The sequence below is a fragment of the Tilletiaria anomala genome, assembly GCF_000711695.1.
Source record: "Tilletiaria anomala UBC 951 chromosome Unknown K437scaffold_193, whole genome shotgun sequence".
NCBI lineage: Eukaryota > Fungi > Basidiomycota > Exobasidiomycetes > Georgefischeriales > Tilletiariaceae > Tilletiaria > Tilletiaria anomala.
Window position 1 is genome coordinate 1 of NW_013546829.1, and position 11,811 is coordinate 11,811.

An 11,811-nucleotide genomic window follows, 5' to 3' on the forward strand; every position below is an offset into this window, starting at 1 on the left:
CCGGCGCGCGGCGACTGATGCCCTCGGGCACCGGCACGGGCGCGGCCAACGACGTGGCTGAGGCAGCGATGAGCGCGATGGCAATGGTAGCAATGAGGGAGTGCTTCATTGTGACGGTTGCGCTCGTCGGGAGGCGGATGGACGACTCGACCAGCGAGTGTACCGTGAAGAGAAGTTCGTTGGGCGGGTGATGTGGGTGAGGATCAACCTGAGGAAAGAAGAGGAAGAGGAAGCAAGAAATAGAAAGAGGGAGCTATTTAGGTGTATCCCATCATGGAACACACTCGCCCTAGGAGCGGGTGTGGTCCATACTAGAACGGGGCAAGGGAAGCGCAGCACGGTCCATATCGGCCGCCCTCGTAGGTGCCGATCTCAGAGCTCAAATCACGCTAATGCACCGACTGTTCGAACTCAAACCCTTGGAGATATGAAAACTCCAGCGGGAAATACATATCATGCAGATTCACACCCGGGGGCACACCCACAGTATCCCAGTGCCTCACAGTAACAAGGACCAAACCTTATCCACGAAGAGATCCACATGTGGCGTGCAACGTTCGTGCATTTTTGACGCGCACCTGTTTTGACGCTTCGTACATTTTGTTTATCACATTGCAGCCTAGATCGAACTTAGTTCCAAATCCAATTGCGCCGATTTCTATTGGGCCAGAGCATTGAATACTCCTGGGTTTGCATTAACGAGTTGGAAATGAGGTGTGGGAAACAACAGATGTCCTTAGTCCACTGAAGTCTCGCAAGACACACAGAATGATGATAAGGAAAAATGCAAAAGCTAAATGGTAGTGTCGACGGTAGTAGTGACCGTGTTCTGACTGCGGAACTGTTCACAGATCTTCGCTCGCTATCCTGACACTGACGGCTCATAGCTTGACTCTCCGCAGGCCTATGCATCTTCTACAGAATTGAAATTGCACAAAAGTGAGCGAATAAGTGGTCAGCAATTGCTTTACGCCGCTGCAAGTAGTCACAATCCGCATCATATAAGAGACGCCCCGTCCCTTCTACAAGAATCAGGTCTAAAGACGGCGACCCGCCGGGGGATATGCACGGTGAGCAGCCCTTCGTCAGGCCGCTCATGCGATCACAATGGCGAGTCGAACCTATTGGGCCAAGACGGCATCAGCGTCGGCCACCTCGTCGGCAAAGTATGCCGACATGTACTTATGTCTCGTCGGTTCCCGCGCGAATGCTGTGATTATTCACAAGGAGCCGCCAAAATTCTTGCAGTCTTGGCTCCATGACAGCAGCTGCCTTCTCGTTAAATCGTGGAAGGATCCCGGTCGATAATGGAGAGTAGTTCTTACATACCACACGTGCAAAAGCAGCGAAGGTGTCGGCCTATCTATCCAGGCTGAGCACCGGTAGAAATTCAGTGGATTGCGGGGGACGCGGGATTCAGAATTGAAGGAGGAAGGATTGCTCATGACCTCGTACATGGGTTCATGGTCCGCGAATGGGCTTTCGGGTATCCGCACTTGTTCTACCTGGGTGATGCGTCCAAGGACGCGACCTCCCTCCGTTCAGCGAACATGTCGACTGTATCCTTGAGAAGGTTCGTGATCGAAGGTTAGAGTCTGCCGAATGATGCGGATGAAAGAGAGCGAGTGCGCTTGAGCAGCGAGCAGCGAGCATGGGTCCTTGCTCAACTCACTGAGGTGGACCTCTTTCCAAAGCACCATTTGAGATGCTGGCGGATGCTATGCGCACACGCTTCATGGGACTTCGAATAAAACAATATTGATGAATCCTGACGCTTAAGATGGCCGACTTTTGCTATCCGGCCAAAAATAGGTTCCAAATTGGAACTAGCAAAGACCGCGAACCACTTTTGGGTGCCTTAGATTGCTTCAAATGGTGAAGCCAGTGGCTCACAGGTTAGGGGGTTAATGCGGCCTGAGAGGGTGAAAGAAATGTGATTCGGGTAGGGACTGGATACAAACATTATTTCAATACGAATGCAACAGATGATTGAATGGAAGACGAAGTTACAGCAAACTTTCGAAGACGAATACGAAACCGCAGTCAGAGACCTTGAGAGGAAGACAGGAATGACGTTATCAGAAAGAGCTCCTCATTAGGCCCTTTCGCTGTTGTGCGTACTCATAACCCTGCTGCTGACCCTACTGGCAGCAAAGCTCTGCTGTCGGGACGCAATACTGGGGCGCACACGGGATTCCTGATCAGGGCATGCACAAGGGTTTCTGCGAGAGTTGGCAGTATCACCTGCTTCGCCTTAGGCACCTTGGCGAGCTCCTATCTTACGAGCAAGTCTCTTCTAGCGTCCAAACGAGAGATAATATTTACTCTTGCTTATCTGTCCAGTCCACGTCAACCTTTTGAATGTCCCAGCTTGAAAGTGAGATGCTCAATATCGCATACCAAGCGCGCTACAAAAGGAAGTCATAGATATCGGTCGAACGCGTTATGCGAAAGCATTGCCTATGACATAACTCACACGGGCACGATACTGTGCATCTGCATTTGCAAGCTTGTAGCGCAACCAGCATTGCCAGCTTGACGCGTCTAACGTATATAGGATCAATGCATGTGGAACTCCTACTACAAATTTGCTGCCGCTCATTGCTGCTTGCATCACCCATCTCCCGCCTAGTCCGTTCCACATCTCAATTCGAGGCAATTTTTCGGCGTCGAGCCTCGTCTGCGAACTCACAATGGTGCTATTCCAGTGAGGATGCAACGGTTGACCCTGATGGGCCAAACGCCATCATGTCGTCTGTTCTTCGGTAGCAGGTGAAAAACGCAGGTGGCAGCGTAGACGGTTGCGGTGGATCATGAACGTCATAACCATGTAGCTACGCGCAGGCGCCACAACCCGCCCATAAAGACAACTTGTTTGTGACAACTTTCACCCATCTATGCAGCTAACACCTTCCTCGAGTTATCTCGTTGCAACACACCTTGCTGAAGAGACATTGATCGTTCTTCGTGAACCCCCTCTCCCTCGAGACATGCATGAGCCGTTCCCACGGCGAGCCTCTGAAATTGAAAACAATTGATCCGATTTAAGTGCACCATGAAAGCGCGGTTCCCCACCGTTTCGACCCAGTAGTACCGAACGACAAGATCGACTCATTGCGCAAGAAGCTCGAAGCAAGCTTGGCGGATGTATTTCCAAATGCTCCTTTTGAAGGTAGCAAGCAGCGCTTCGGCCTGACGCACGAGCGCTTCCACCACCTTCACAACGCCTGGATAAGCTATCTCTCCGAACCGGGCGAGGGCGGGTTTGAGGATGATACCTGGGCGTGAGCACTGGCAAATCACCGTGGGATTGGGCCAAGGGTTTTACCAATACACATACTGACGGCGTCTTCCTTGACTTAAATCCAGAGGATACCAGGGTTACCTGCGAAGCTTCCAACACTATACGCTGCAAGTGGAAGATGTTAGTCTCCACTTTATACGCGAGCGAGCCGATGCAGTCGCAGAGGCCTCTGGCCGTCCCGTGATTGTGAGTCGCATCGGTCGCGCCGAACGCTCTCCATCCGTTCAGATTCTGACCGTGAAACAACAGCCACTCTTGCTCCTTCATGGATGGCCAGGCCACTTGATGGAATTTTCCAAGGTCATCAAACCTCTTGCGCATCCAGGTGCCACGGCTCCGCTAACGGTCCCAGCGTTCGACGTTGTCGCTCCATCACATCCTGGCTATCTTTTCTCCTCTTACATTCAATCCCACGAGTCCAAAATATGCGGCCGAGTGCAGGGAAATCACTCAGGTCCTGACGGCGATCTGCTCATAAAGGACGTTGCCAGGCTGATGGACAAGCTGATGTGCAGTATCGGCTACGCGACGACCGGCTACGTCGTTCAGGCTGGCGATTGGGGCTCGATGGTCGCAAGGCAGATCGCTGTCCTCTTTCCCCAGCGTTGCAAAGCTGTGCATCTCAACTACTGTGAGCCGTCCTGAACGAGCAAACCACTTCATATCGCTTGCTGAATGGTGAGTTGTGAATTGACTCCGACAGGTCCTGCACCGCCACCCTCACTCAAGCCAATCATACCCATCCGTCTCGCAAGCAAACTTTCTGTCCCCTCTTTCATCTCAGACGCCATTTCGAACCTCCCAAGTTCTGTTCCGCGAAGGTGGTACTTATTGTCGGCACCGCTGGGCCCCTTCGGGGCTGCAGCACACCGTTTGTTGCACTTTGTGCTCGGCTTTCCATCGCCGCTCAGTGAGAACGAAAAAAATGGAATTCGGCGGGCGATTGAGTTCCAGAGTAACGGAAGTGCGTACGCTCAATTTCATTCCACGAGGCCAGCTACGCTTGGGCTGGTCATGCAACACAGCCCTCTGGCATTGCTTGCTTGGATCGGCGAAAAGTTCCTTGCATGGACGGATGAAGAGTGAGTCTCCTCTGCTGACTTATTCTGGTTCGACGAGAATGCTGACTGAAAGATCGTATACGCACAGCCCCGAAGACGCTGAGATCCTTGCATCTTTGACACTCTGGTGGTGCACTGGCACGATGGCCCGCTCCTTGTATCCCTACAGAAACCGTCCTGCAACTGGTGTTTCCGCTGCCATCTCGAGGCCGGAAAACTTTATCAAGGCTCCAACTGGCTACAGCAACTCTCCTTACGAAGTGAGTAAGGATCAACGTCTGCTTAGTGTGCATTTCAAACAATTGATCCTCTTCGTTACAGTTAATCCCTACTCCAAAAGAATGGGTGGCGTCGACTTGCAACTTGAAATGGCACAGAGAGCATCCAGATGGCGGGCATTTTTTTGCCATGGAGAAACCCGTGCGCTTCGTTTCGGACATGCAAGACTGTTTTGGGAAATTGTGGAAGCGTTGAGATACCAAGCGTGCTGCATGCTGGGCGTGTATCAAAAAGCACAGCAGAAATGCAGCTGCGACCTAAAGGAACCAGGACAAACGCATGTTGTTGTCACTGGAATACAATCTATTCCTGCCCTTCGGTATCTTCATCCGTGGTGTCAATTGTTTTGATTCGCGAGAATCCGATCTGACCCTCCACAATGAATGCGCCGCCATTCTTGAGTGCATCGACCTCATAAAGCCTCTTGCCGATGGAAGTCTCTGGCTCGATTTTGGCCCGAGGATAGCCGCTGACGAACGCAAAGCGGTAGGAATGTGTGTAGTCCGCAGGCGGAGCAAGGGGTACATCGTCTTCATCCTCCTCTTCAGCGGACTGCGTGGCGGACTCTACATACGCAAATAGGGCTTCAACCGGAGCCCTTGTTGCGAAGTGGCGTTCGAGGCGCTCGCCCGTCGGCAATCGCAGTGCGAATTTGATGCAATCTGATGCGTCACCGCCGGCGTCAATGGGTACAAGGTAGCGCCTTGCCCACCGTCTCCAGACCCCGTACTTTATCTTCGTTTCCTCCTCCCGCCTCAGTTCTTGCTCTTTCTGCTTCACGGCCTCGCGCTTCCGTCGCTCATTTTCTCGCGCCTGTCTCACCCGTTCCGCATCTGCAGCAGCAGCGCGTTGATATGCTCGATCCTGCTCTTCCCGCAGCTCACGTTCGCGCTGGCGCCTGTCTTTATCTCGCTGCAGACGTTGCAAGTAAGGCAACACACGCGGAAGCAATAGATCCTGGATGTGATCTGTCAGTCTTGCGGCAGAGGTCATATTTGATGGAGAGCCCTCTTGCCGGGAGAGAATCGCCATGCGTGGAGGGCGACTGGAGGAGCTGAGTCCTACGGTGCGGTTGCGTGATGGCTGTAAAGAGGCAAATGCGACAAAGGGATACGTGTACGCTTGAAGTAGATTTGACACTGGCGATATGGGAAAAAAGTGTCATTCCAGTCAGCGGTAATGATTTCACATTTGCCAACACACGAACACGAACCTTGGTATGCGTCCCTCTCGCCGATGTCTCCACCCCAGACGAGAAAGTCTCGCCGACTGATCACGTTGACGAATTTCTCGTTAAGTAGTACCTCACGGCGGAACTGCTCGCAGTGTTGGTGCTCGAGGCTCTCGAGGACGATCACCAGGATCTTGTGCTCGTCTTTGGCTTGTTGAATGGCCTGATTATAAGACGTTGTCAGCAGGTTTGTTGGAATGCGAAGCTGAATATCGGACGCTGCTATGCGAGATGGGGGGTAGACGGGTGTTGTGGAAGACGAAGCTATTGGCTGCTCGACTCGGTGACGCAGTCTCTCCTCCTTTGCTCGACGCCTAGTCTTGTCTGCCAGCGCGTGTGCGTCGCCGTCTGCTTCGTGCTGCGAATTTGACTGCGCTGCCACAAAATGCTCCAGGCCAAGGCGATACCGCTCGGCTGCTTTGATAGGATCAGTGTCCTTCCATACTCTGCCTCTTTGCTGCTGTCGTTCCACACCACCTTCCGCTTCTCCAAAAAGTACAGGAGGCAGGAACGCTCGCAGAGGCATGAACCTTGCGATGAATACTAAGAGGTGTCGTAGGAGCGTGAAGGGAAGGGCAAGTGCCGAAAATACGGTCGAAAAAACGGAGAGGTTGCTCTCTTGAGGCACGCCTGGTCGATGGAGTGACCGGGATTGACGTGATGCAAGCCCGATTCCAAGCGGTGAAGGGAAAGGCTGTGTGACGTCGGAGTCATCCACCTCGAGCAGTTGCCGCCTAGAAGGTGATGCGTGGATCAAAGCCTCCCCGCTAATCCTCCGCTCGGCGCCAAAGCTCTCAAATATGAGCTTTGCGGCCTCCAGCGGATCGCCGGCGACTGCAAGCATCGTCTGCAGCGCCTCTGCGTCCGGCTGCACCGCAGCCGACAACCCGCGAGCAGACAGCAGGGACTGCAGGCGGGCCACGTCCGAGCCCTCACTTGGCCATTGGCCATGTTGAGAATCCATGATGCAGCAGTTTCTGCTGCTACTACGACGGTGGCGGCGGTAGCGGCGGCAGCAGCACTTCTCGAACCCAAATGGTGTGCAAGTTCAAAGCCACGTCAGAGTTGATCCTGCTACACGCCGTCGGCAGCACCCGACCATTGCCTGATCAGCACGGCCTCAACAACGCCAACTCCAAACGCCCCAGGAAGATATGCGCGTTCGATGGAAGCAAAGACATGCACTTTATAGGATGGCAAACTATGAAGCGGACGTAAGCTTGGTGAATCTCATCTCATCGTATAGGATAAGCTTTCGTGAGAGCGGTGAACGCAGCGTTCACACATTATCTACGCTACTCTGGCCTTTCGTGGTTCCTAATCTTCCATCGCCTCATTTCTTCCGCCAAGGTAGCGCTGGGTGCAACTCCTAAACAGAGTAGCAACTACTTAGAAGACGTCAGTATTGAGCATTGCGCCGTGCGTTCCCATACTTCTGCGATGTGATTAAGCAGGAAGAGCGGGACGTCAGAGGGAGTGCAATTGGTTCCACTCTTCTCGCCTGAGCTTCATCGCTCTCCCATGCTTAGCTCCTGGGGTGAAACTGGTGTCACACTGTGCGCTTTGGCCGATGAGTTCGCCTCTATCGTCAATCTCACGCTGCTCGCCTTGGGCGGCGTTATAGATTTCCTCGGCGCCGTCTGCTACATCCTGCAGAAGTTAGCAGCGGGTAACTCGCGAATGAGGATCGCCTCGCGGGTCGAGCTGCAGCGCTTCAATTTCGGCACCAGCTTCATCGCCTTCCCATGCTCAGCTTACTGGATGACGGGGCTGTACCTGCAAACGACAGTCATCAAAGTTGAGGCGGCAACTATCTTCACCTGGTGGAGCACTTTCCGCTTGAGCGAGGCCACAGGTTATCATAACAGGTGGACCAAGGCTGTACTCGTATATCATTGCGAAAGATTCACCCCTGACGATGTACATTCTTCACCAGCGCATCTTGAGCGCGCGGCTTCGGACCGGGCCTTTGGTGAGGATGATACCCAAGCTCAGCCCTGCGATAGTTAAAAGCAGCTGCGGCTTGTTGAACGAGCCTGACAAAAGATAGCTGGCGTCAGTGTCATACACCCAACAAGTACAGCATGCGTAAAGCACTCACTAGATAGAATGTCAAAGGTGCTGCTGGGCGCGACTCTTGTGAAAAATGTGTCCAACCCGGTGACAAGGACCAGGCTCGTGCTTTCGAGCAGCGCAGGGCTAGTGATGATCCGCCTGGCCTTCTTGACGGTGTGTACGTGTGAGATAGTCCACTTGGGTTGGTCCGGAACTGCAGGATCGTACATGATGAGCCACTCTTCTGCCTCTTGCTGTGTCACCTTGCGCCCGACTGGTCTTCGTGGGTCGAGCAAGCGGCGGGGAATGCTAAAGACGTGGCCGTCTTCGGTAGCAACGATCAGTGTTTTGATGCTGATGCCAAACTTGGTCGCAGTCGTGCTGAGCGCTTGGATCACGCGTGGAAAATTGTAGGTCTGCTGGAATACCTGGACTCCTTCGCGCTTTTCCTGGTTGGAGCTCCAGAAACTGGTAAAATTGCCAGTCCAGTTCCACGTCTGGTCACCAACACCCCCGTCGTACAGCTCGACCGAGACGAGTCGTGTGATCTGTCCTTCTTCAGCCTCAACGGTGGTGTATGCAAGCACTATCCAATTCTCTGTGAAGGCCACCTGAACACCGTGCGCAAGATCAATGTTCACCAGCTCGGTCTCAAAGACAACAGCTCCGGTGACGTAGTCGACTAAATAGGCACTCGCCGCAGCGGTCAGCGCATTGGTTGTAATGATGAGGTGCGCATGCGGGTTGAGGTACTTGTAGAGCGTGTCCCTATTACCGAGAACCTTGCCCTGGCTGGAAATGGCATCGGTCGAGGCCGAAATGATCTCTGCGATCGACTCTCCTGGCGCAAATGATATGCGCCAAGTCGGCACCGACGCTCCCTCCGCACCGATCGCATAGCCTTGTAGTGCCGTTGCGCCAGCCGTGGCAATCCCGAGGTAGAATTTGCCATTCAGTGCCGAAGTGACGGCTGCCGCGTGGGCCAATGGATGCACGAGCAGCGTGTCGTGCGAATTGAACACGCCCACAAGCCTGCGGCCAGCTGCAGCTCCGACGCCGGCATCAGGTAGAGCAAACGCATCCTTGGCAGGCCCCAAGGCGATTGGATATCCCTCCTGAACATTGTTTTCAAATTTACCTGAGATGGGATCAAATTCGAAGACGCGCGTTAAAACCGGCGCGTCATCTTCCGATTGGATATCGGCGACTATCGTGACGAGCGGGCCGAACTCAGCACCTAAAAAGCCTCGACTTTGAAAGACCGAGAGGATTTTGATCTTCGGCTCTGCCTCGCCTTCACCGGATCCGTATCCTACTAAGCTCTTCTCCCAGATAAACTGGCCTTTTCTGCCGGCATCCATGGCGTACACCTTACCGCGCTTGGTGACGTGGACGATAACCTTGCGGAACCCAAAGAGATCGCGGTGCAAGCTCGCAGTCGTGTTTGCATCTGCAAAGCGAGGTGCCAAACTTGGTGCATACTCCTCAGCATGTTTAGCGTCCGAAGCCCCGCTCTTGCTCGGAATACGCTTCGCATTCGCAGGGATGGCAGCCTCGGCAGTTTTACGCTTCGGCAGGCTCGATGTCGTCGACTCCGGTGCACGAAGCGTCGCCGGTGCCCCCGCTGGGCCCTTGAAGGCAGATCCCTGTTCACCATCGAGAGCGGTGAAGCGCTTGCCGAAGTTGATCAGGTAAGCAGGCAAGCTTTGCAGACTGGCAGCGTGCCGGGCAATGCGTTTGACGAATCCTTCACCCTGCAGCGCCGCGAGCACCTCTGCATTTCCGATCTTCTTTTCGGGAAGCTCGACAATGACGGAATGAGTCGTCTCTGTTAGACCCTCCTCGCGGATCCACATGTACTTGTCCTCTTGGATCATGCGCATGCTTCCGCTGCTGGTGACAAATACGCTGCGGGTTACGAGCTGGTACTGATTCACAGGGCTGACCTCGAAAGGTGCAGCGAGGACGGCGCCATTGAGATCATGGTCATACTGGAAACTGTATCCGGTGATCTGGCCTTTGCCGTCGTTGGCGTCCGCCCAGAACGTGTGAAAATTGAGAAGGTGCTGCGAACGACCGAAGAAGACCCGATTGACGTAGGCATTGCCTTGCTTGTCAAAGCAGCCTGAGTAGACGGCGTCGTGTGCGACCTCTTCGGACTCGATCGCCATCTGCAGCTGTCCCGTCGGAGAGACGCGCAGCACCTCTCCCTTCCCGTCTTCGCGCTGAGCTGCGATGAGGCCGCGCTCAAAGCCAGCGACACCGAGTTCCTGCAAGCGCGCGTACCTGGTGTCTGCATTAGCAGGGTAAATACTTTGGGATGCCGGGAGCTTGCTCTCTCCTGAAGCATAAAGTGGAGAGCTCTTGATCCCACCGTCTCTACCCTTCCAAACGACATGTGGGACGCCGCCCGGAGATACGAGCGCGACCTCTTTGGCGCCATTGGGGACCGAAGACCCAGGAATGTCCCGCGTGGAAATGAGCGTACCGTTATGAGCAAGCGTGTGGACCGAAATCGAGTAGCTCGAGTCACTGATGAGGCCACTCGATTTGGCCAGCGAGACTGCATGGATACGCTCGGAAGTCGCAAGCACGCGAATGATGACACGCGATGCAGCGTTATCGCCCGCCTGCTCGGGCAGGCTCCAAACCCACACCGCGCGGCCCGTCTGCCCATCGAGACGCTTGACAACCTCGGCATTTGCCAGAACTGCTACGTCGCCCCCGGCGTCGCCTGCGGTAATGAAGCTCGCGTCAACGCCTGGAAAGCCTGGCTCCGGAAGCAGGCGTGCTGTGGGTACATGGGTGTGGTGCTCCCAGATTAGCCAGCCCGTCAGAGCATGAAAGAGGCGGTAATTGCAGCCTCCAGGGCCAGAGATCACGAGAACAGCTGTGTATGACATACATTTACAAGGTATCAGCGGGGCAGGTAGGAAGGCAAGCAAGGCGAGCTCTCACCATCTGCTGCAGTGTAGAAGGCTTGGATTTCATCGTCCTCCTCGAAAACCTGACGCCAGACTAAGACAGGTCGTTAAGAGTCAATACGCCCATCTTATACAGTCTGACATATGTTCGGGCATGACCTCACCGATAGCTCCTTGCCTGGGGTTCAGTGCAGCAATGACATTGCTCTCTGTCGCAGTATACACCGCAGTTTGCGTCTTGTCCCCGGGTCTGTGCGTCTTTGGGTTGAGGATGCGGTGGAAGCGTGGCGTGATATACTGCGCTGCAGAAGTGCTTGAAGAAAGTCTCTTGAGTTTGTCCTTGCCGACGGTATTCTCTTCGCCAGCCAGCGGCTCTGCGAAAGCCGAGAAGGAGCTGGAATGGGCGAAGGGTGCGAAGTGGGGCAGCGAATTGACACGTGGTACGCCGATATTTTCGATAAAGTAGTCGATTACATCGGCCTCTTTGCTCGATATTGCAAGAGCTGAGGGCGTGGCAGAGAGCACGAGCAGCACCGCTGCCAGGAACCCTAGGAGGGCCTGGAGAGGCGAAGGAGACCGGACCCCCATCTTGCTCGCGCGTCCTCGCACAGATCTGCGCGCCTCGAAGGCCGATTCGAAATACGCTGAACTCGTGCACCTGGTAAGCGATCCTGTTATACCTTTCGAGAACCGCTCGTAGTCGCAAAGGAATGGGATCCAATATGTACTCTGTAGCGAGCATATCCCAAGCATGCTGTTAGCATTAATGACCTTGTAGTTAAGCGAGAAGAAGTGGTGAGTACAGACTATAAAGGGTTCGTTCAAATTCTACACTCTCCCTCAATAATGAGGTGAGGTGGCTGCTCAATTTTTGTTTTGACGTATGTTCGAATCTGTTGTAGGACCGAGCATCATTGCCATTTGTCTGACCCCAGTCGACGAAGCTACAGGCTAAAT

The 11,811-nt window shown here is 54.1% G+C and overlaps 3 protein-coding genes across 3 annotated transcripts; 1 reads left to right on the forward strand and 2 right to left on the reverse strand.

Moving 5' to 3' along the window:
* Positions 1 to 3,385: 3,385 nt before the first annotated feature.
* Positions 3,386 to 4,839, forward strand: K437DRAFT_230063 (alpha/beta-hydrolase; the record flags this gene model as incomplete). Its single annotated transcript, XM_013384422.1, has 5 exons — positions 3,386 to 3,484; positions 3,554 to 3,908; positions 4,170 to 4,386; positions 4,439 to 4,625; positions 4,687 to 4,839. Coding segments are annotated over 5 exons (1,011 nt in total), but the record flags the coding sequence as incomplete, so codon positions are not given.
* Positions 4,687 to 7,063, reverse strand: K437DRAFT_241485 (uncharacterized protein). The gene is made up of 2 exons (XM_013384423.1): positions 5,858 to 7,063; positions 4,687 to 5,783 (listed from the first exon to the last, which is right to left on the reverse strand). The coding sequence occupies exons 1-2, from the start codon at positions 6,837 to 6,839 to the stop codon at positions 4,948 to 4,950; spliced, it is 1,818 nt and encodes a 605-aa protein (XP_013239877.1). The 5' UTR covers positions 6,840 to 7,063; the 3' UTR covers positions 4,687 to 4,947.
* A 741-nt stretch (positions 7,064 to 7,804) lies between these two features.
* K437DRAFT_271275 (DUF1620-domain-containing protein) lies at positions 7,805 to 11,442 on the reverse strand (the record flags this gene model as incomplete). Its single annotated transcript, XM_013384424.1, has 4 exons — positions 7,805 to 7,911; positions 7,977 to 10,820; positions 10,889 to 10,948; positions 11,019 to 11,442. The coding sequence occupies 4 exons, from the start codon at positions 11,440 to 11,442 to the stop codon at positions 7,805 to 7,807; spliced, it is 3,435 nt and encodes a 1,144-aa protein (XP_013239878.1).
* Between the last annotated feature and the right edge of the window lie 369 nt (positions 11,443 to 11,811).